The sequence below is a fragment of the Natator depressus genome, chromosome 1, assembly GCF_965152275.1.
Source record: "Natator depressus isolate rNatDep1 chromosome 1, rNatDep2.hap1, whole genome shotgun sequence".
NCBI classification, from domain to species: domain Eukaryota; kingdom Metazoa; phylum Chordata; order Testudines; family Cheloniidae; genus Natator; species Natator depressus.
Window position 1 is genome coordinate 62,048,485 of NC_134234.1, and position 25,894 is coordinate 62,074,378.

Sequence of the window (25,894 nt, forward strand, 5' to 3'; positions counted from 1 at the left end):
CATATGCCAAAGTGAATGTGGTTCTTATCTGAAATTAATATATTTAGGTCTAGATTAAGGTATTAAATGTAGGAAGGTATTTTTATGTTGATGTTTCACAATATAACATCTTTTCATGGCAAACAGTGAGAGGCATTCACCTAAAGTATACACAAGTTCATATATCCCCCTAGAAGGGATTCAGGAAGCACTTCATTATTGTATTTCTATTCTACTAGTGCATATCAAGGGCCTGATCCGTCAGTCGTTATGTTAGCAGTTCCATTCACTTTAATTGGTTGCTGCATTTGGCCCCTCCACTGCATACTTATGTAATACATTTTTATTTATCTGAAGAGAAAAGAAAAAATGCCACTCTAGGACTAAGAGGTTAACACAACCCACGTCTTAGTTATAATTTTAAATTAGTGTATTTTTGACCCCCACAAAAAAAGTTTTTAAAGTGTCTAACTGAAAATCTACAAAAGCCAAGAAACAAAGTGAACTATAAAAAGAAAGGAGTACTAGTGGCAACTTAGAGAGTAACCTGAACTATATGATATCTGGGAGTGTGAAAATTAAATGAGACAAAATAATTTTTCTGTGTCCCTCACCAGTAGGCCATATATGTGGGGGGAAGAAGAAGAAATGTGATCTTTTTAAATGCAGATCCTACATTAATTTTTACACATTTTAGAAAAAATGTATTAAAATTCATTATTAATTTTCTTAGGTGTATTAAAGGAACAGAACAATAAAAAAATGTGAATGCTCTAAAATGCATACATTCCTACCTGTGCTGTATTTTGCAGGTTCGATAGAAAAATCCAAAAAATAACTGTAGAGTTCACATTGGGAAAAATAAATATATTTCACTTATTAAAAAAATCACACGAAGAAAACAGCTCAAGCACAAAACTTTCAAAGGGGGGAGGTCAAATCCTGGCCCCATTCAAGTCAACGGCAAAACTCCCATTAACTTTAATAGGGCCAGGATTTCACCCAGAATCTTTAAGGATTCTTTAGATGGCAACAATCAAAAACCTGCTATTGCATCATATACATTATACATATTTAAAATATTCATTAGCATCTGTAAACATCTTGAACAAACATTAACTAGTTTCTGCAATTAGAAATACTACTATGAAAAATCCATCTTTAGTATCGGATATACACCTCTACCCCGATAGAACGCTGTCCTCGGGAGCCAAAAAATCTTACCACGTTATAGGTGAAACTGCGTTCTCTCGAACATGCTTTGATCCATCGGAGCGCGCAGCCCTCCCCGCCCCGCCCCGCAGTGCTGATTTACCGCATTATATCCAAATTCATGTTATATCAGGTCACGTTATATCGGGGTAGAGGTGTATTTTAAGTTTTCCTGCACAGGGGTTAGAATCATTACACACACACACACACACACAGAGTATGTATGTAAACATACACTCTTGCTTACACACTATATATTATCCACGTGTATACACATACCATGGACAATATAAATATGTATATGCCTATGTAATTTAAGTTTGCAGACTCTAATGTTCACCAATTTGATACCCATTTTTATGCGAGGAATGATTTCTATTTGCATTGAGCTGGTACACCCTGATCCTGTGAAGACTTGTGTAAATGCTTAGCTTTAAACACATGAACAGTCTTAGTTTAAAGCTAAGGACATACATAGGAATTTGTAGAATCAGAGTCTCATTTTGCATGATGTTTGCAAAGATATTGAATTTTCCTATATATAACAAATTGTAGAGCAGTTTGGCATGTTCACACCAATAAGATCTCTGAAAGAGCTTTGATTCAACAAAAGTGTCCAGGACATTCACAATATATCTGTGGATAAAACAGCATAAAGCATGTTGGATTGTTCTACTTGCCAATTAATATACTCAACTCCCTCCACCTCATTTGTAAGTCAGGTCTTACTTTCAATCTCTAATATAACTAGAAGCATTTGAACTATATGATGATTTCATAAAACATTTTAGCAGATTTTATTAACTATGGGATTTATCCTGCAACTCTTATGTATGGACTAGTAGTCCTTATTCATGCAAGTAGTCAAACATTACTAAAAATAAAAACAGAATAACTTCACGATTAAAGGCTGAAGCCAACAGGAACAGACTTCATCTGGACTGCCAGTTTTAAGGACAGTTGCAAGTTTGGGCGCTACTTGCACATTTGTTTGGTGGGTGGTGGTTTTTATTATTGTGTTTGCAGTATGGATAATAAAAGACTCTATGCTAACTGTCCAAACAACTTCAGTGAATAGATATTGAATAGCAGCTGTGTGGGGAAAGGAATACAGCAATGGTGTTAAAATGCAGTCAGAATCTGATAGTGATATTTAAATCATCAGGATGATTTAAATTAACATGACTACTACAATTTTAATGATTTATTCCTCAATTTTTGTTTGACAATCACCTTTTTTGGTAGCCACTGTATGTATAGGTGGGAACAAGAGAAAGAAATCTGATTAAAAAACAAATATGAAATGCAGAAACTAAACTGACAGGTTTCAGAGTAGCAGCTGTGTTAGTCTGTATCCGCAAAAAGAAAAGGAGGACTTGTGGCACCTTAGAGACTAACAAATTTATTACAGCATAAGCTTTCGTGAGCTACAGCTCACTTCATCGTATGCATTTTAAGCACGAAAGCTTATGCTCAAATAAATTGGTTAGTCTCTAAGGTGCCACAAGTACTCCTTTTCTTTAAACTATTTCTACTACATTAGATGTCTTTAATGGGACATCTGAAGAAGTTAGTCTTTAAGGTGCCACCGGACTCCTTGTTGTTTTAATGGGAATATAATTGTGATAAACATTTACAGCCTAGCAAAAAAAAAAAAAAAAAAGGTATCTTCTCTTCAAGTTAGTTGAAGGGTTTGTGCTCTGGGTGATTTAAGAGATCATCTGGTCCTGAGTGAACTTTACTGCTTAATTCTCTTTACTGCATGACTTTACATAAGCTATTACCAGCAGGAGAGTGGGGTGGGGGGAGAGAAAACCTTTTGTAGTGATAAACACCCATTTTTTCATGATTTGTGTATAAAAACAAACATCTTCTGTATTTTCCACAGTATGCATCCGATGAAGTGAGCTGTAGCTCACGAAAGCTTATGCTCTAATAAATTGGTTAGTCTCTAAGGTGCCACAAGTACTCCTTTTCTTTTTACTTAAAAGTGAAAAAGCTTTCCAGCCTGCCAGACGTATTAGCACAACACTGAAACTGTTAAAGAGCCATTCAAGCGGTAATGAAGCCATTTAACAGGCATTTGCCAAGCTCCAGGTATATACTGTCAGTTTCTGAATTTACTGATAAAAAACAGTTGTGCATTACTGTAATATTTACTCAAAACATGTTAAAATTTGTTTTAAAAATATTTCATTAGTTTGTTGTTGAAGATTACAAAATCACATCTCTAAAAAACCCTTGCATAGATTTTTAGATGCACAATCTGAGTATTCATCTTTAGCCTTAAATGCTTGGATCTTCAGACATATAGTTTTTAAATAAATCCTTCAAAAGGCCACCCGTATCTAAAATACACATGCGAGCCCAGGCTGCCGTCGGGCATAGGGGCACCAGTTTTATAATACTGCATAGGGACTCATAAATCCTAGGACGGAGCTGAATACAACAGTTAAGAATGTTAGCAAGCTGTATACTCAACTCTTCAGGAGAAGGACAATATTTTATCAACAAGTTATTTTCCTGAGGCTGTGACACATTAAGGTGCCTGCGATTTTATTTAACAGTGAGTGCTGTTAAATAATTTAGCTAAACCTCCTTGTGCTGTTTTGGGGCCTAGTCCTACATTTCCTGTACCGGCAGAACTAACTTTGGCTTCAACAGGAGGTTTGCCTGTGCTAGGACTGTGCCATCTAGTTCTATTAATTTTAAATAAATGTCTGCTTTTACTTAACATTTTGCTCACGTTATTTAACTGATTCGTGGACTGCCATTATGGATTAAGACATGAGGCTTCTGGTTCTAGATCAGACAGAGGCATTAAGCTGATGTTTCTGGTTTTTCAAATTCAATCCTGAGAGTTGCCAAGAGTGGGCATTCCTCACCTCTCAAAAGTTACTCAGCGCCTCGTAGGCTCAAATGAAGCTAAGGTTTTCGTAACAGCAAATCCCATTTATTGTGACTGTAATCCCCTGCCGTGAACATTATTTCTGCTGTGTGACAAGAACTCTCCCCTTACCCCCGCTAAACACACCAACTTACAAACAAACTAAATGACCAGATAGATAGTTTGCCTGCTCTAGGAAGGTTCAGTGTTCCAGCCTTCCCAGGCTTCAGAGTACATAGTATGAGCGTGTCGATAAACTAAGTAACTGTTTCAAGGTTCAGACACAGATCAACTGTTTGAGGGAGAGTAGCGGGAAAATGATGATTTTATCATATATATGGCCACATTTTCCAAAGTGTGTGTTTTAAGCATTTAGCCAATTTGACATAGGAAACACTCAGATACTACAATGAAGGGTGCCAGTACAAAACCCTAAGATAGCTGGATAACTAGAAGGTAAAGCCTGTTGCATACACAAATATAGAGACACGAAATTCTGTGAGTCTAGGGTAACTGGAAATAAGTGTTTTGTGTGTGCACCTGCATGCCTGAACACTTCCTTACACATGCTAAATATCATTTTTTTCAAGATGTCCAAAGAAAAGCATATATTCTCACAATTGCCTACTGATCACCCCCAGACCCCTGATCACCAACATACACATTCTCTTTAATTTATGCCTTCATCTGAACCATGGCACAGTAAACAGCCTCCAAGAGTTTTCCTGAACCCCCTCATTCACATAAACAGTTGCCTCTGTAACCAAAACGAAAATTAGTCTCAAGCAAACCCTTCTTCCACAGATATTGAGAGGAAAATGTTATTTACCTTAAAATGTTAATAATTTGTTCCTTCTGAATTGCTATTAAAAGGATGCTATAGAATAATTATTACACTAAAAACAACAACAAGGATTTTAACATTCTAATTTATTCCTTATTATTCAGATTCATTATTTATTTCTGTATTTCTCTCAGCTTCCACAATGAAAACAGACTCATCAGTTTCACTTTTGCTTTTAGTCCATTTCATGTCAGGTTCATTTTCCTTTTCCCATGCTCTAGCCCAAAGCTGATATTTTGGGTTGCAAACACTACTTTTGAATAAGGATTTGTTTCCATAAGAATTAAAAAAAAAAATCATAGAAACATTTCTACTGGTCTTAGGTTTTGTAAAATATTGTTTTAGTTTTATTTTAAAGAATATTTTTGACGCTGTGTGTGCCCATTCCAATTTCTTACAGATATTAGTTTGTTTTTAACCTCTGAAATATTTGTTCCACAAAAAGACCTAAGAGACTAACCCTTACATACTTTACCTATTAGAAATGTAAAAACATCTCATTGTTTTCACAAAAAGAACAGGAGGACTTGTGGCACCTTAGAGACTTACACATTTATGAGAGCATAAGCTTTCGTAGGCTACAGCCCCCTTCATCGGATGCATAGAATGGAACATATAGTAAAATATATATATATACACACACACACAGATAAGTTGGAAGTTACCATACAAACTGTGAGAGGCTCTATCTGTCTATATCTTACTATATGTTCCATTCTATGCATCCGATGAAGGGGGCTGTAGCCCACGAAAGCTTATGCTCTAATAAATGTGTTAGTCTCCAAGGTGCCACAAGTCCTCCTGTTCTTTTTGCGGATACAGACTAACACGGCTGCTACTCTGAAACCTGTCATTGTTTTCAGTACTTTAAAAACCACCATATGTGATCATAGGGGTTTGTGTCTAAAAAATATGCTGCAATCGGGAGAAATGTTAGTTGCTGGTGGAAAAGACATGTCTAAAGAGCAGCAGGTCAAATACTATCCCCAGTTGGGTCTGTGCAAGGATAACTAAGGGCAGAATTTGGTCCCCTATATTATTATAAGTATGAACCAACCCCTGCAGCCCTTACTCAGATGTGTAATACTTACATAAACAGTCTCATAGAAAGCCACAGGACTGCTTGTGTAAGGACTGCTCACATCAATCAGGGTTTCAAGATCAGGTCTAATTTTGGATCAGAGTTACAGTATTCTACCGTATATTGTTTTATACAGATTTTTATTATTTTAAAAAATTATATTTGTCACTTTGGGCTATGTGTTATTTTTAGATTTATAAAAAGTTAATGGTAAACTAATTTCAAATCAAATATACACTCTGGGAATTTGTGTACAATCATATAATACACAGCACGTTTCATTAACTCAGCTGTTGTCACATACAGGTAACATTGGTTTTAATGAAAGTGCACTTCTGTGATTACTTAGCTTCCCAGACCCCTGCTCTCATTTGGGTATGCAGTAGTATTTGGCCCAGATTTTTGCCAAACAGCTTCTTTTTTAGGCACCTAAATAAGTGGCCAGATTTTTAAAAGTGCTCAACTTCTACTTAGACATTTATGATGGAATCCTGGTCCCAATCCCACCGGCTTCAATGGGGCCAGGATTTCATCTCTAAGATAGCTGGATAGCTCAGTGGAAGCTGATAGGCAAAATCAATCTGCTTCATTTAGGTTCCTAAGGCTACATCTACACTACAGCCGGGATTGACGCTCTGACATCGATCCACCGGCGGTTGATTTAGTGGATCTAATGAAGACCCGCCAAATCGACAGCAGATCGTTCTCCAATCGACCCCTGTACTCTACCCCCGAAGAGAAGAGTAAGGTAAGTCGACAGGAGAGTTTCCTTATTCACATAGCTGGAGTTGCATAGCCTAGGTTGACTTACCATGGTAGTGTAGACATAGCCTAAGTAAGAGCTCAGGTCTTTTGAAAATCTGGCCCATTGTGTTTAAGCGCCCTACTTGTTGGAAATATTAAAGCACAACTGCACGATCACTTAGGTGCACCAAAGTCAGCATTTCTGTCAATTTAGCCAAGGATGTTAAGTGTTTGAATGTCATTGATGAGGGTGATAATGTTTTTATTTTTCTGGGCTGTGAATGGATGAAATACGTCTTTTGTTGTAAAATTTAGCATAGCAATACACATGAAAGTTTAAGACTTGGTGAAACCTGCCTGTAAGTGCTGGAAATATTAAAATCCTACATTTCTGATGGTTTTACTTCTTCTTTTTTGGCTGTTTTGTCCTTTATCACATTCATTTTTAAAACAAATGAAATTGTACTTAAGTGCCTATTGTTACAGCCTTTAATTCAATAATTCAAAAGAAGAATAGGAGCCTCTTCTTATTTCTACTGAAATTAATGGGAGTTTTGTCACTGACTTCAGTGGGTTGCAGGGTTAGACCTGGGAATTCTAGAAAATCTTTTGTGAGAGTAAAGATGGGAAGCTTTCCAAGTGCAATATAATTTCTGAGAAATAAACTGGGCTTCTGTATGGCAGAAATGAGCATTTCAAGTACATAAGCAAACCATTAACAGAGCTATTAAACATAACACAACAGCAGTAGAAAAGAACTAGAAAATGCATTTTTGTATAAAATATCCAATTCCACACTATATCCCATAGATAGATAAATACACAGATTTATACAACCGGTGAAGACCTTCTATTGATGATTATCAAGTGATACTTTATAATATTATCAACACTGCTGATAGCAGTATCAGGTTTTTATCTATAAAAGTATACCAGCCAAATTTTAATTCCTACCCAAACTCCTCAATTATCTCAAGTCACCAAAAAAATCCAGCTAATTATTTTACTCAAGCCAACAATATAGTCATGTACAATTCCTGAAAACATTAAAATCTTTGCAGCTTAAATGAGCAGCATTTTGATATAAAAATGATACCCCCAAATTTATAACCTGTTAGTAAAGAATCAGCAAAAGGAGGCTCTTGTTGTATAAATGTAACACAGTATAATGCAGTAGTGAGATATTTATCCTACTTGGGAGAAAGGAGAAAAACTCCACATAACTCTCTGTGGCTTTGAATTACTCACCCATGAATGATCAGCTAATTCCCTGGTTGTAAGATAAATATATTACTCCAACTCATTTATCCTCAACAATATATATATCTCACATAACTGAAACTTTGACAAATATCAACACTTTTTACACCACTAGTTACTAGTTACCAGAACTGTCAAACAAATGAAGGAGCCTAATACTTAGAGGTACAGATATAGCTATGAATAAACAGTGGTAAACATTAATAGTGCAATTATAAACATTAGGAATCAAGCAAAATAGATTCTCTTTCCTTTTTGTCTTTCATGTCCAATTGGCATTATCTATGTACAATATATTTTCTTAAATACATTTTTGAAAGTAACACTACTGTACTTTCTGTTATGTCTGGGTTTATATATTAATTTACCATTCAGTGTGAAACAAGTTATCTGTCAACCTGCCAGAAGGCAGGGCTATGATACAATGACAGAACACAGACAATCTTTACCAGGATACCTTGTGAAAAAAAGTACGTGTCTCATGTGGGTAGTGTGCAGTTTTCATAAGGTGAATTGGCATTATTTAATCCAGTTAAAAAGTATAAACTGGCAGATTACATATTTGTATAGACAAAATATCAGAGAATGCAGAGAAATCCACAAAAATGGAATAGGAGCATTATATTTGAAAATAATAATTCTTGTTTGCATTAAAATGATACGTTTTAGTGCACATTAGCTATAATGATACTCCTTCCCCAGAGCACAAGAGGCTGAGAGAACTATTATGTTGAAATAGACACAGTTCAGCTGGGGTTTTTTTATTACTGATTTTCTCTTCCCCCTTAAGTGTAAAATCTTTTCCTTTTAAACAGAAGTGTACTGGGGAGTAGATGGGAGGCAGGGGGAGGGTTTTACATGAAAAAAGTAGAAAGGGGAAAATGCACAAAAATATAGTGAAAAGAAAAAAATATAACAATTTCACATTTTTGCACATATTTCCCCCCTTACAATACCGTAAAAACGAATACCATTTGCATTTGTGATTTGAACAGACTTTTTTAAAGAAGGCATTTTGTATTATAAAGGCAGCACATGTACCATCTGAAAAAGTGGTTGCTACAATAGTTGAATGCAAGAAAGTAGAAAACATTATACAAAAAACAAACCCTGATTTTAAGATAATATATCTGCCCATGACAATCTACTACCATTTTAACATGCATGTCTCCCTTTCCCCCTTCTAAGTAGTATAGCCAGGTCATCTGAACAAATACTGTCACTTCCATTTTAATAACAACTGCCCTGTTTTGCCTTGCACATATTTGCAATGGGGCAGAGGAGAGCTGTCTACATGTAGGAGCAGAAGAGTCATCTTAAGTGTATTAAATCATGTTTTTGTTTCCTCCAGTGGGGTTTTATTTTTATTTTTTTTGGTTATAGTATTACCTGACACAAGATTTCAACTGTCATGAGTCAGATCCCCCCAAAATCATATTGGTTAAAAAAAAAGAGATTTTTAAAAATAATAATTTGGGGGAATCTCTTCATTTTCCTTCTGCTTTCTGAGCCCTTTGAGTTTTCAACCTTTTCTCCATAGCCATGAGGACCTGAAATTCACTTAAAAAAAAAAAAAAAAAAGGACTCCAGGAGCTGGGGCATTAACAAAAAACACTAAATATTTCAAAAGTTGCTATAAAATCATAAATTAGTAACATTGTGTTTAAAAAGTACTTTCTGCAGAAAATCAACATAGGTAAACAACATTATAGACTTATGCCTTCAGTAAAAAGATTCCTTAGTTATTTTTGTTCTACTCATCAATGCATTTGGAACTGCTATGAAATACATTTTTAAGTCATAGTTTCCTATAAAATTTGCTCTCCTGGACCTCTGTCAAATAAAGTATAAATAAAGTCTGAAATACTTAGTCTACATTAAAAAAACCCTCCACTTACATAACTGATGTTAAATTATTTGGCAGTCATTTAAAAAACCTGGACTACTGATAGAAAGACAACAGCTGAAAAGTTGCCTTATCCTGAGGTAATTTTAGGAGTGTTATAACAAAGAGGAATTATTAATAATACATTTTCCCGTCCAAAAGGAGTTTACCCTTTCCAGAGGCAGTCACTGAAGACTACACAGAAATTGAGAAAGAAGACTAAAGAAATTCTGCTGCATATGCCCAATTCTATGCATTGTTTAGTGAGACAGTGGGTATGTTAGAGATAATTCATCCTATGACTAGGAAATTATAATCTTGAGTTTACCAGCAAGATTAATTATATATTCTATCAGAACACCCACAAATTAGAATGCTGCCACACATTAAAATGTACACACTGTAGCTTACAGAGAAGCTGGGAGAGAAAGGAAAGATGGCTTATGGAGACATAACAGATGTCATCTGAACATAATTAAAGGGTCAGTGTCAAGTACATTTTTAAAACTCTCTATTGTTTGCATACCTTTTTAGGACAACAGCTTGAAAATAATGCACTTGGCAAACAGTTTTTGTTTTGGTTTGGTTTTTGCTGAAAACCTAATGGAACACAGCTTCTTTCTTTTGTTTGTTTACCAGCATAATCAGTTATGTCAGCACAATTCTCGGAACTGCGTCCTTCTATTTACTCTACAGCACATGGCGCTTGAGACAGACAGACTTGAGCTATTTTTTTTTTTTTAATTAAAATTTCCTGGCAAGAGTGGTGAAGGATGTTAGAAAAAAACTTAAAGAAGACATTTACCTTCCAGGGGCAACCCCTACCAAATGAGAAAGATAGGTCAAAGTTAGGACCTAACACTTGACACTTTTCCCTTTAAAACATGTGGGAAACAAACTTTTTTAAACCAAATGAAAGTCTGCTCAAATATTAGAAAGGAATAATATATTAACCTACTCTTTAACCTTTAAGAGTTGACAAAGCCTCTGCTGTTGAAAAGGAGGATCTATGATTAGTAAAAGCCATGCCTCTTTAGCTGGCATGCTGCATTCTTGCAAATGGCAAGGAGGTATCCATTTTATACAAGCTCAGTTAGGGTATGTCTACACTTAAAAGGCTACAGGTGCTACTGTAGCACTTCAGTGTAGACCCTCCCTACAGTGACAGGAGTGGTTCTCCTGTTGCTATAGTTAATCCACCTCCCTGAGAGGCGATAGCTAGGTTGATAGAAGAATTCTTCCATCAGCCTAGCACTGTCTACATTAGGGATTAAGTCGGCATAGCTAAGTCTTGCAGGGCTGCGGATTTTGTACATCCCTGAGAGACACAGTTATGCTGATGTAAGTTTTCAGTATAGAGAAGACTTTACCGTGTAACTATACCCAAGCTGTGAAACATCAAGATATCCTAATTATTTAAGTAGTTTTACTGTAGTTTTTACTTCCAGAGATATTTAAATTCTTTACCCATTAGATAAATACTTGATGAAAAATTATCTGGGAACTCAATTAATTATAAATCTATGTCTTGTTTAGATGCACCCCAACTGAATTTCATAAAGCCTGTCGTAATGAAATGTTTAGCATCGGAGTAATTCTAAATGAACCTGTTTACACTCTGTATTATTGTTTTGCATGTGATTTACCTAAGCATGCATAGTGTACAATACTTGGGAAAGGATTACCGTTTTTACTAAATATGTATGGTTTACCAGTGCAGTAGTACTGGTAAGAAACAGACTGAATACAGATATGTGGAGTAGATGCGTACATTGTTTTGGTATTTAACGAAACTTTAAAAAACAATATTAAAATGGTGCACATGGCTAAGTTCTTATATCAGACTGGGGAAGTTTACCTCACAAAATCAAATCAGCTGTAACATTAAAACATTTTATACACATAGTAAACAACAATAAATTACTTCTGGCTTTTAAAAAAAAATTTCACTAACCTTTTTAATCCTCTTTTTGCATAAGAAATAAAATGAGTAACGCCTAAAGTTCAGATATGCTACAGATATTCAAGGTAACTGACTAGCTATATTAAAATGCGCCATAAGAAAGCTCTCTGATAATTTTCCATTTGGGAAGCTGATTGATAATTTTGTGAGGTACCTGTCACTCCAAAACACTCAGGAGTTAATTACCTGATATACCTACTCTACATGGGTAATTTAAAACCGAACTACAGAATGTGTCAATTATATACAATGCACATCATTTGCTAAATATGGCACAGATGCTAAGTGTGCACATCCACAAGTCTTTGCCACATAACATGTTCAGGTAAAATACAACACTGAAGAATAGAAAAGTGCCTGTAACCAAATAAAAGACACACAAGTAGTAATAAATTAAATCTTATTAAAACCGATATAAAAATTGTTCAAGTGTTTAAAGTATCAGATATGTCATGCAACAGAAAGACAGACGATTCAGATAGGTACACCATGCATTATAGTTGGCATTCGTGCTGTCTGTAACCATACTCCTTGGCCAGTGAGTGCTAAGTACCTGAGGCAATGACAGTCTTGCGAGCAAAACCAGGAACATTCCATCTCTCAGTCTTCTGTACAAAATGTTTTAGGAAAGCTGTGCTTCAGAAAGTTAACCAGGCAACCTCAGGCTCTACAGTGATACGTTGCTGCATTGTAAGAGAGCTGTACTGGGCCATATGTAAGGAAAGCGATCATTACTTAATTACATTTTCCAGGCAATGCAGTTCACTATATACCAACCTCTTTACCAAAATGTGCTCACTTGAACTTGCCAAGTTTGCACACTAAGAAAAGGTCTTCACTGAACATATAACCTTTTTTTTTTTTTTTTTTTTTTTTGGGCACAAAACCGTTCAGATTCTCAGATCAAGCTCTTCACCACACAAGAATGCAGATATATTAACCTGCATTGTACACCAGTGCTTATCCAACCATATAGTAAACTACAAACCAGCAAAGTGCTTCCACTTTGCTAACTAGCAATTCTCCCTCCTTCCAAGGATAGCACCAGTATAGTTACACTTCTGACAAGGGAGCGCTCTTGCCAAGCTCTTTAATTCCCTGGAGAATTCGCTTCATATGACCCACTTTCATTATCCCCAGGTCCTACAAAAGAAAAGGAGAGGAGGGTTTTATTTACAAAAGAGAAAAAGCCCAACACGATTCAGCCATGCAGCAGATACAGAATCCTTTACAGTTCATTGTAAGTAATTTGCAACAGCAAACACATTTCTAAATGTGGAAATAGCAAAGTGTTATCTAACGTTGCAAAAAATATACATTACAGACAACTTATCATGAACCTCTTTCTATTCAGCACAGAGAAAATTACTTACCTGCAATAATCACTGTACCTCACACAAACCCTTACTTTTGTGTTCTCCTGACTTCTGTGCATAGCCATTAGGTTTTTTAAATTTCCAGAAATTGCTCAATCTCCCTCTCCTCTCTAACGTAGCAGTTGTTGGCTTCAAAGGATGTGATAGATCATAGCTTCCATCCATCAATTTTTATTTTATCTGTGGCCCTAACATGCCTATCTTAATCAGCAAATATGCACATCCCCATGGGAAAGTGGATGTAGGTCTACAGGTATGTAGGACAACTTTCCTTCAGAGAACAATAGCTAAGGCTAGAGTGAATTTCTCAGTCCAGAAAGGTAAGTATCTTAACATGGATATGCTTAGTAATTAGAGGAAAGTTTCTGACAAACATGGCAATGACATCCAGAAGGAAAATGGGAAAGTACACGTGAAACAAATCTGAATGTATTGTATAACTTTCTCTATGTACATCAATGTGGCAGTTAACATCAGCTGAAATGTTCTCGATATTGTTTTCTGGGACCCAACTTTTCAGGACTGGCACTAGCAAGGACCTCTTAAGAAAAGGCTGCCTCTCCCCACCCACCCACACCTTTGGAACTCATTCCCTTTGGCAGTGAATTTGCAGAATTTCAAGGGCATTGTGCAAGAATTATTTGTTTGTTTCAGCTTACTCATTGTCATTCACTTTATTTCAACAATTTGTCTACATTTTTTGCAATGGCCATCATACTTTTATTTAACCCAACCCACTATGGGTTGCTGATGGAATTCGTTTTTTATTTTTTTGTAAACAGTGTGTAGTTGAAATAAAAAAGGAATCGAACCTTGTTTAATTGGTATCGGTCTAGTGGTCAGAGCAGCAGAATGGGATTCCTGACTCTGCTACTGACCATGTAACTTCAAGCAGTTTACCTAACCTTTCTGAGTCTCAGTTTCCCCACATACAAAACCCACCTTTGTTAAACACTTTGAAATCTCCTTGGATTAATGATGCCAGGTAAGTACAAGGTATAAATATTATTAAAGTTATTTGAATAATTATGAACATATTAAATATTTCTGAAATATAAAATCTTCCACTTTAGGAGAACACATTTTCCACATCAAGGATAATAAAGAGGGAAAGGGCAGCATAAAATAATTCTTATTATTTTAATGTACTGTAAAAACTGTAGTAACAATATATATCCTGGTATGCACACTTTCCACAAAGAGTTCATATATATGTTTTCTGCAGTTATCAAAAACTCTGGAAATAAGCACTGATATTAAGATATTATGCAATTTAATTTCCATTTACCAACCTGAGACAAGGAGAGTGTGGTATAAAATTGAAAGAAATCCCTTTCTCTCTATAAAATTTAAGTGGGTACAAACCGAACACATGGGCCTCTCTTCACCTTTGAAGATTTGAGTTCAAATTCAGGTTAGGCTGGAAATGGAAAGAAATCGGTCCTGTTTCCTAATGGATAATTATCTACACTACAGCTCAAGATCATCATATATGATGATTCCGCATAGTTAGAAGGTCCTGCTCAGAATGGACCCCAGACTAAAACTGCAAGGGTTTTGCACATTTAGTTGGATTGACAGACTAATGTGAAGAAACTTGTAGCACACCTGTCTGTACTGCACTTTGCTCTATCCTCTGCTGTCAACCTCACTCTTTCTTGAATACTCAACAAAAACATCTAAGAAAGAAAAATGGTTAATGTATGCAACAATTATTAAATGCCCATAATGATGACTGCAACTTTTTTCCTGAGAACGAACTGGCATAAGGCTATAGATTCAAAGTTGGAGAAATTTTCTTATTTGCCTTCAAGTTAATTTTCTAATGAGGAAAAGAAAAGTTCAAAGCAACTACTCAGAAACCTCCTTGCAACAATTTGTCAGAGGATCTACTGTTTCCATCTAAATTACAGTCACTACAAAATGAAAATAGAATATATATCTTTCACCATCACCACCAAACTTGGGCATGCATTTGATGAGGCTTTGCCAGGGTTTTCATTCATAGGATTTTTTGGTAGTTGAGCGTTGTAGCAGAATTTTGTCAGATTTCAGGGACTAGAAAGAGGACAGGATCATGTTATGACACTTCCAACATATCAACAGCTCTTTCCCAACCCTAGGCCTCAGACTCTCATTACAAATTCTCCTGGCCCCTCAGTTAAAGTTTGCCACCCTCAAGAAAACAAACAAACAAAGGTAAAAAAGTTCTGAATTTTCACTTGTGGAGATCTTCCCAAATCATTCTGTTGAGAAGACACCACATATGACAACTTTGGAAGCCATCTAGATGCCAAAAAGTTTGCAGGGATTTTTTTTATTCTGACTTTTGCCCTACACAAAGGGAGGGATTTGGAACAGCAACACACTGCAAATCATTCACAAAGTAGACCCCACCCTCCAAAAGCATACATTAATTACCTTATATATGGTACCATATATCTCTATTTAACTAACATCTGATTAACGAACTTCCATTTGTCCAACATTTGTTCCATCCTCTGGGTTTTCAACGATGGCAGGCTAACATATGTTGGAAGGGGGACCCACAGCACAATTTCAAGTCTAGTTCCAGAGCAGGACCTTCTCCCCCCACCCCCATCCTTTCCATGCCACACTGCTAGGCTACATTGCCAGCCCATCTCAGTTTCTACCGCCCAGTGATGTAAGTACTCAAGAGGTCCTTGAAAAATAACTGGAGAAGTACCTGATGAAAGTTCTTGCAATTCAGCTGTCAGGGAATCTTCATCTGTACTATACTCTGGAGGTGAGGCTAGAGACGGTAGGCTGCCTAGCCAGCTTTGCCCCCTGCCCCCCAGCCAAAAAAAAGGTTTGCCACTCAATCTTTGGCAAAAAGGGTTCCATTCTAATATTTCCAAACAAATAATACATATAGAATTCTCTGTTAACATCTTTAAGATCAGAGATTTCTTCTAGCTGTATTACTAATTTAACAAAGACATCCAATAAGGCTAAAATCTAACAAATCTCAAAGGATTTTTTTTATATTCTCTAAAGGAGCTTTTTTTAAAAACTGTAATTCCTATGAGAGACACAAGGTGGGTGAGGCAGCAGCTTTTATTCGACCAACTTCTGTTGGTTAGAGAGACAAGGTTCACGACCTATGCCGACAGGAGGGGTTCTCCTTTCAGCGCAGGTAAGCCACCTCCCCGGGAAGCAGTAGCTAGATTGACTGGGGGTCAGGTCGGCTTAACTACATCACCCTGGGGTATGGATTTAATTTTCTAGTGTAGATCAGGCCACGGAGCTCTTCTTCAGGTCTGGGAAATGCACTTAGGCCTGGTCTACTGTAGGAAATTAGGTTGGTATAACGACATTGCTCATGGGTGTAAAAAATTTGCACCATAACTCTAGCAAAGTTATGAATTGGGAGCTTAAATTCATAACTTTGCTAGACACTAAAAACCATGGATTGAATAGAGACATCAGCTTTATAGCTTATTACAACAAATCTATAACACACTAACACCTCCCCTCAAGCTGTCTTTCCCCTGCTCCCCCTTTTCCTTCCTCCTTTATTGGAGTGTGTTAAAGTGCCACTTCATCTTGAATGGTCCATTGAAATATATGTTAACTAAATAGGCTAAACAATCTGTTCCATCTTGTATTTACCTGTGACACTGAGTACGTTTCTCAGACCTGAAGAAGGGCTCTGTGTAAGGTCGAAAGCTCATCTCTCTCACCAATGGAAGTTGATACTGATATTGATATTGAGATAATGATATTATCTCACCCACTGTCTCTGTCTAATATCCTGGGACCAACACAGATACAACACACACTTAATTCCTATTACTCAGTAAACAAACACTAAAGATGAAAACAATACACAACTCGCACATTTCAGTTTGACTCTCACTATACAGAAGATCCAGATTCTGCATCTTCAAGTATCGGACACACTTCTGTGCTGAAATCTTTCTATAGAGACATTAGAACTACAGTACCACTGTAGCCCAGTAGATACTCTTGCAGCTAGGAATATTAGCAACCAGCTCTCATGCACAGGAGCAGTTTTAAAATGCTAGTAACTGTTAATATTTCTTTCTGTAAATTAGTAGAGAGGTTAATTCTCAGGGAGAAGAACTCAGCTACAATTTTCCTATTTTTGAGTAATCCATGTGAAAACAAGCATTTTAAATGCCTTAACAATATAGAATTAAAGAGTTGGGACATGCTGAGGGAGTCTGCTTGTAGAGCAGACAAAGAGAACTGAGGTCTAAGTCAGGCCTTCCTTCCGCAGCTTCTGTGGCACTGACACTCAATGTTTCATTCCCATGACCATCAAAGGAAGGGAGAGATCTTGTGGATGGAAGGTCCATGCTAAGATCAGGTACTTGGGGCTTGGGAAGGGGCATTATGAAAGGGCAAGAGAGGCAGAGTCTTGAGGGACATCTGGCACTGCTTGCAGATGTTCTCCATTTTGAACAGATGCCACAGAGGCACAAACTGAGTCCAGGACACACCAACTATGGCAGAAAAAAGACTGGTGTCAGGGGCTCCTCAGCTTGTTGAGTTACTTTCAACCCACTTGGATGCTGGGGTGAGGAGGACGTGGTCTCATTCCAGGACTGGGGATCTGGTTCATGAAAGGGCTTTCCTGGTGCTACAATTTTGCAGTAACCCTCAGATAGTAGAAGAGAGAGGTGGGCCAGCAGGCTCAGATATAATGGGCAACAGACAGAAGCCATTTCCCATAGCTCAGGCAAGATGAGAGGTAAATCCACTGCAGACAGTCTAGGGAACAGGATGGTTACATACAGGTGAGGGATCAAAGACCATGCCACATAGTACAAGTACAGGCCTTGTACAAATGTGGATCGCAATGAGGAAAGGATGTACATGGATCCTAACTTCCATGTGTATTGAAGACCCATTAAGTTTTCACATTTCAGTAGTCATGTGGGAGAAAAATATGATAGGGGAAATTTGTGGATGTGTTTTCCAGTGTCCTTGTAGCACAGGGATATATCTTTGATCAACTCAGCAGTCAGAAAACCATAGGTGCCGAGCACTGTCTCTAACTGGCAAACTGAATTCAGAGTTCATGCCAGTATGGTTTGCAACAAACAGGCTGAGTGCTCCACTCAACTATTCAGATATGCTGCTATAACACAAAAAAACACAAACATTTGGCCAAAGGGTCTGCTGGGATTTAATGAGCACTTTTGGTGAAAGTTCCACAGCGATTCTGGCAAAAATATGAAACACTCCCGACATGACACTGTGGTTACTGCACACGACCCAGCCTCTAGTTAATGGACAGTGGCTTCCCTGCATCACTGGCAATTAAAAATCAGTCTGATTCATCATTTGCCCTAGCTTCCAGGAGAGTCAGTTAATGGTCATGTTGCAGAAAGCTACTTAGTTAAGTTTCAGTTTGATCACACAATCAAAATGATCCTTGAATAAGCCAGAGGGACTTTACTTGCCTACTGTAATGCTGTTTACTACCAGTCCACTCCAAAAATTTTAATCTTTTAGGTTTTTCCTTTCAAGGAAGCCACAGCCCTGGGGTGCCAAGTTTCCTCTCTAGCTTTTGAATCGTCTAGTCCCTGTTGAGAATGACTGCACTGCACCTGAAGCTTGGGGGGAGGAATGTAGCAGTGCTTTACAGGTGTGGGGGAAGGAAGGAAGTCAGAAGCTGATCTAAAAACGGTGGATGGAAGTCAGCATGGCAATGCTGACTCATTGCCTGGGTACTTAAGTGTGGAAGGCTTTAAAAGGGGCAGATTCAGGCATTAAAAGCCCTTTCTCCATGCAGCGGACAAGGCAGCACCCACCCTCCTTTCCTTTTGTCAGGGTTTCTTCCTGACTCTGAACTCTAGGGTACAGATGTGGGAACCTGCATGAAAGACCCCCTAAGCTTATTCTTACCAGCTTAGGATAAAAACTTCCCCAAGGTACAAACTTTGCCTTGGCCTTGAACAGTATGCTGCCACCACCAAGTGTTTTAAACAAAGAACAGCGAAAGAGACCACTTGGAGACGTCTTCCCCCAAAATATCCCCCCAAGCCGTACATCCCCTTTCCTGGGGAAGGCTTGATAATAATCCTCACCAACTGTACAGGTGAACACAGACCCAAACCCTTGGATCTTATGAACAATGAAAAATCAATCAGGTTCTTGAAAGAATAATTTTAATTTAAGAAAAGGTAAAAGAATCACCTCTGTAAAATCAGGATGGAAAATACTTTATAGGGTATTCAGATTCAGAACACACAGGATCCCCCTATGGGCAAAACCTTAAAGTTACAGAAAACAGGAATAAACCTCCCTCTTAACACAGGGAAAATTCACATAAAACAAAAGATAAACTAATCCACTTTGCCTGGCTTACCTATGCTGGTTGCAATATTGGAGACTTGGATTAGGATGGGTTGGAGAAGATGGATTTCTGTCTGGCCTCTCTCAGTCCCAAGAGAGAACAACCATGTAAACAAAGAGCAGAAACAAAAGCCTTCCCCCCCCGCCCCGAAGATTTGAAAGTATCTTGTTCCCTTATTGGTCCTTTGGGTCAGGTGCCAGCCAGGTCAGTTGAGCTTCTTAACCCTTTACAGGTAACAGGATGTTGCCTCTGGCCAGGAGGGATTTTATAGTTCTGTATACAGAAAGGTGATTACCCTTCCCTTTATATTTATGACACCTCCCCTCGAGATGCAAATATCAGGTTGGGTTAGGACTTGCTGTGAGCATAGCGCTAGTCACTCCTTTTTAGGGGGGCTGAGGAGGAACGTTTTCCCTCACCACCAAATTGGCTTCGGTGGAGTAGGGTTTTTCCGCCTTCCCCACAGTGGGTGTCAGGGAGGACCTATTATGGTAAGGAGGAAAGGCTGCTAGGCTATATGTCACAATTTATTCTGTAAGCGTGGGGCGGATGTCCAGTGCAGGTACTCCATAGAGAAGGCATTCAGTGACCAGATAAATGGGCTGGTAAAGGACTTTAAAAGGAGGTGCTAGTTAAAGGAAGAGAATGGGGGGTGGGGCAGGTTCAGGGCTTCTATGATTGGTATGGCAGAGAGCCAACCCCCTTTCTTATAGTCCATGTTAACCCTCCCCTACAAGGTGGAGGGTGGATGCTAAGATCTAAGCCAGGGGTTGGCTGGGGGACCTGGGTGAAAAATGAAGCGTGGTTGATAGAAGCCCCACATAATTATTTGAATGAACATGGAGTTGCCTGCACCGTATACTTTTATCTGCCAGATAGTCCCAGACATCTAATAATAAAGCTGCGGCCTCATTAAATCCATATAAAGTTTCCTTCTTTCAGTATAACTGGAAAATGGGCAATTACACCAGAGACTGGAATGTTGTCTGTGATGTATTATTTGGATAATTTTCTGTTTCTTGGTTCTTGCAGGTTTGGACTCTGTGAGGCCTCAATGGAAGCATTTAATTCAGTGACAAAGAGGCTCCAGGATCTCACTGATGCAGGATAAAACAGAAGGACCAGTGACATGTATCAAACAAGACTAAATACATTACAAGAACACAACTACCTATGCCAACAACATTCATCCTATGGCAGATATACAATGTCAGCACTCTCTTATCAGGAAGTATTGCAGGCTATGGGAGCAATTTTTAAAACAATTTAATGGCGCATCCTTATAGATGTCCACATGGAAAAATAGCCTAGACATGCAGCAGTATTCAGATGTGGCTGGACACAATGACTTGTGTTTTAGATGTAAATGTTAGGATACTGTATAAATTGAAACCTCTTGTTTTATGCAGTATGAGAAGTTGCAATTTGTTGCATGCAGATTTCTCAAACACATTATCAAAAGGTCATGATTTCTGTTTCAGGAAAAAGTAATTTAATGAATCGCCAAAGATACTGTCTCTATTACATATAATGGACACACTTAAGTAGATCCAGAAAAAGACCAGCAATCTCAAACAACACCATTTCAAAGAGCAAAGTAACTATCATCTGCCAGGCTAATGTTTTTCAACACACTAACACAGGGGTGGGAAAACTTTTTGGGCCGAGGGCCACATCTGGGTGGGGAAATTGTATACAGGGCTGGGGCAGAGGGTTGGGGTGCAGGAGGGGGTGCGGTGTGCAGGAACGGACTATGGGCAATGGAGTGGGGCAGAGGAGGGGTGCCGACTGCAGCAGGGGGTTGGGGTTCAGGAGGGGTGCGAGGTGCGGCAGAGGGCTCAGGGCAGGGAGTTAGGGTGCAAGATGCAGGCAGGGAGTTGGGGGGGCGGGGTGCAGGAGGGGTTCAGGGGTGGCAACGGCGCACACCGGGGCCAGGGTAGGCTCCCTGCCTGCCTGCCCTGGCCCCACGCCATGCCTCTCCAGGAAGCGGCCGGCACCACGTCCCTGTACAGCCCCTGAGGAAGCGGGGGGACAGGGCTCTGCGTGCTGCCCTTGCCACGCCTCCAGGTACCTCCCCCGAAGCTCCCATTGGCCGCGGTTCCCCGTTCCCGCCAATGGGAGCTGGGGTGGGGCAGTGCCTGAAGGCAAGGGCAATGCACAGAACCTCTGCCCCACCCCCACAGGGATGTGGTGCTGGCCGCTTCTGAGAGCGGCGCGGGGCCTGCAGCACCACGGGGGCAATCCTGTGGGCCGGATCCAAAGCCCTGAGGGGCCGGATCTGGCCCGCGGGCCGTAGTTTGCCCACCCCTGCACTAACATTTCTTCTCCCAAAACGTGGTTCTTATTTATTTGAACTGAACAGGGAGGAATGATTTTTCATTTTTTAAATAAGTGATCTCAGAAAGATAGAAGGCTTGATTTTTTCCACAAAATTAAAAACTGACCAAAAACAAAACAAAAAGCTGTTCTGAAGGATATATTTGGACACCTGACAGACAAACTCATAAGCCTGCAAATGGCCAATGCTGAAGACTATCATCAAATTGTTCATCTTCCACACACTGACTATGGAAGCAATGTATTCATAATTTTAAATGAACTTTTACCTGCTGACCTTGCACTAGATACATTTAAAATAATTATCACTAGCCTAATAAATTGATTATGAACAATTCACCTTCCACACCAATCCTCTTTACTAAATCTAGTTAAAACCGAGTTTTTTTAAAGTTAACACTGTAATATATTGATGTAGCTAAGACAATGGGAGTGCTTTCACTGAGCCTGATGAAACATACTATAATTCTATATGAAGCATGAGAAAAGATAATCTCCAATATTGCTAATATCCATGGCTTGAAAATACAGGACAACATGTAAGAAATTCAGGCCACAGGACAGCGTGTAGTAATTTACTGCATATTTGCACAGTATAAGCCAAGCTACAAGCACATAACAGAAGCAAGGACAGTAGAAAGGTTTTGTTTTGTTTTTGTCAAAGAAAATTCTAAAGAGCAGAAAAGTAGCACAAAGGAAATACCTTAAGATCTCGCCTTTCCAGGTGTAAAAGCTCAGAGCCTCGGATGTCATGGCTGATGAAGATTTCTTTGTACTCTCCCAAACTGAGCAGATCCAGCCAAGCAGCAACTTCATCTGTGCCCCATTTTTGAACTACCAAAGTTAAGAGCAAAACCCCCTTAATTTCTACATGCTCAAATGCATTACAAGCAAAGGTTAGGCCAAAGAGTGTGGAAAACAGAGTAGAACTGCCGTGCTAGCAAAGGGAAAGGTTAAAGGCGTCATTTCCACAAAAACTGAGTTTTGTTTTTACATGCAGGTTAGAGGTTAGCAATAAATATGAGAAGGTATCTAAACAAAGATGGGGTTCTTTGCTTTGCAGCCGAGCTTTCAGCTTTACTCCAGTTTCCTCAATAAAGCCATCAAACCTCATATACTTCAACAAATTCACTTTTAATCATCTTAGGATCAGTGGTGCAAGGTCCAAGTTTGTTCCACTGTATACTAATGACACTTTATTGGTTCAGTGCAGCCAGAAATAACACACGCTTCAAATACTAACTAAAATGTAAAATCAACATGTATACTGTACTCCTATAGAGATCGCAGCATGCAAGCCCAACTTTAGAAGTTTTTCTAGTGTTCTTAATTAATGCAACAAATATTCTATTAACCATACTGGTTACATAGGCCATTAAAAAGCTCTCTGTCAACATTGTTCTCTAAGGTTAGTTGCCCACATTAGTCTTAATAGGCCAAGTTTATTCAAAGAAAGTAGGTTTATGTTACTATTATTCTTTTGCACCTTTGTTTATCTTTCATTCAATGCTGATTAGCTTCAGACTGAAGTACTCTAATATGTTTTATATTTTAACATATTAGAGAACTGAAAAGCTAAATTCAGATTAACAACTGTAGAGAGCTTGTTTTGCATTTGAGGGCAGTGTAGCACACTGCCTGCTATGAAAGACCAAGGCGTGGGAGCAGTTTTAGGTCTATTGTGACACCAGTTATTTTCAGGGCATAATATCAAGGCAGTATGTTCACAGAAAACAGTGGGGAGAGAGGAGAGTGGAGTTTGTTCAACTTCTACTAACTAATTAAGAGAGCAGGATTTTGTTTGATGTACAAAATTAACTGCAGTGAAAACTTATTTGGGACTTTAAGGGACAACTGGTTCAATTAAACAAGTGTTAATGAAAGCCATTGTGCAGCCTCTCAGACTACCCTGAAAAACCGGAATCAATGCTTTATACAGAAACAGAACTGGTTTATGTATGACTTGTGTTGGCATGGAGCTAGTTAAACAAAACCACCCAAACAGACACATGGGACCTCCTATCCCAAAAGTAGATGGCAAAACAGTAGCTACTGAAGTATTTTTTAAACTACTTCTTCTATTCACCTAGTTGTTTGGGGATCCTATTGACACACACCTGCTAAATGTACTGCATGAAATCCTCCTCCCTTTGAAGTCATCAATCAGCAAAACTCCTCCTGACTTCAATGGAGCTAGGATTTTATCCTCTAGGTGTTGCACATTATTTTAGCTGTTATGAAAGATATGAAATCATGTTTTCTTCCAAAAGTTATGATCTTTCTTGCAATGTCAAAACACATACCAGGCTGAGGGCTGCTCTTATGCTTTTGGACTTTTTCCTTTTTAAATTTTGGCACTATGCGAAATACTGTACTTCTGTTGTTTCTCTTAGAATAATCCAGAGGGGGATCCTGCATGGAAAAAGAGGAAAACAACCACTAAACTTTAAAAATGCCTCACATGATGATGGGGAATTCTAATTTACTCTTGTCTAGTGAAGTAAAATTATGTTCACTTAGAAGTAATCACCTGACTTACCTCATCATCATTTGGCTGGAAAACATAATAAAGCCATGGAATCTCAGCAAGTTTTCTCAATTCAATCTCCACACTGTGTAATGCATCAGACAGCAGCTCTTCATGGGGAGGATCCAATTGCTATTTATGAACAAACCAGAAAAGGAATGTTAAATGGCTGCCTTATACTGAAAGTAAACAAATGGGAGATTTCTTACCCCATTTAATTTCCCTGCGCATGCATTTCACCATTCTGGAGACTGCATTTGGGTTGGTCCTAACTACAAGAATGACAAACAGCTAAAACTTTGGTGTGTGCCCACCTATCCATTTCTGCCATCACTCATCGCACTCCAGAAATATAAATGGAGATTTAAAGCACAAGGGAGAGTCTCCCAAACTAATGGATGTACAAACCCAGAGAATCCAAATGTACAGAAAGAAATTCCCTAGTCTTGTGGCCTTCTACCTCCATCAATCCAGAAGCACAACTGGTAATCAGCACAGTGCCAAATGTAGAAATATTAATATTTTGTGCTTTTCCCAATTCTGCTATAAGCTCATAGTTGTATGCTCTTATTGCTGGACTATGATGTCATGTAACAATGGAGGTAAGAATTTTAAAAAGGCCAGTGGCCTGGAGAAAACTTAGATAAAAAACAGCATCAGAGAAAACAAGTGTAACTTATAGTGTCAGGAAGTCCAAGGTTGCCATTCCTCAAATTTTTTCATGTGATGCACAGCTCTTCTCTGGTTAGGAGGTAGAAATGGAATGGGTGGAGTAACCAGGATTCTTCCATGAAAGCCTTTCCAAGATTTCAAAGTCCCTTTAATAGACTAAGCAAAGAATTAGCAACTAGGACAGGGGTCAGCAACCTTTGAGAAGTGATGTGCCAAGTCTTCATTAATTCAAGGTTTCGCGTGCCAGTAATAAAATTTACATTTACAGGGACCCCCGAGGGAACCCCAGGCCGGCAGCAGGCTGAGCGGGGGCCAATGGCTGGGACCCTGGCTGGCAGCAAAGTGCCAGTAAAAATCGGCACGCGTGCCGCCTTTGGCACGCATGCCACAGGTTGCTGACCTCTGAGCTAGGAATTCCCAAATTCTAATCCCAGCTCTCACAGTGACTCACTGTCTCTCTGGAATGAGCAGGGGGAAAAGTAGGTATGTTGGGGTCAGAAATAGTAACTAGCCCTTTGACAGACCACTTAATCAATTGCTCTTAAAAAAAAAAGGAAGATAAGAATCGTTATCCCCTTTTGCAAATAAGGAAAAAAGAGGTGTGCAAGAAGGCATCTTTGTTTTGCTGAAACCAAAAAAATCCATACCGAATTCCACATTCAGGTTATTTTGAAAATGACCACCAAAATCAGTACAATTGCTCCCCTTTGAAAATGAATGTAATATCCACTAATCATTTATTTTATACTCCTTCCACATTTTCAGTCTTCAGTATGCC

General features: G+C 38.6%; 1 protein-coding gene across 1 annotated transcript in view; it reads right to left on the reverse strand.

The window, feature by feature from the left end:
- Window positions 1–5,490: 5,490 nt before the first annotated feature.
- The window catches only part of DGKH (diacylglycerol kinase eta), a 264,840-nt gene continuing 244,436 nt past the window's right edge, over window positions 5,491–25,894 (reverse strand). The window contains exons 29-32 of the mRNA XM_074961404.1: window positions 24,457–24,576; window positions 24,221–24,329; window positions 22,621–22,751; window positions 5,491–12,998 (exon numbers count right to left, since the gene is read on the reverse strand). Coding sequence (XP_074817505.1) covers window positions 12,909–12,998; window positions 22,621–22,751; window positions 24,221–24,329; window positions 24,457–24,576 — 450 coding nt within the window. The 3' untranslated portion in view covers window positions 5,491–12,908. The remainder of the gene's footprint in view (window positions 12,999–22,620; window positions 22,752–24,220; window positions 24,330–24,456; window positions 24,577–25,894) is intronic.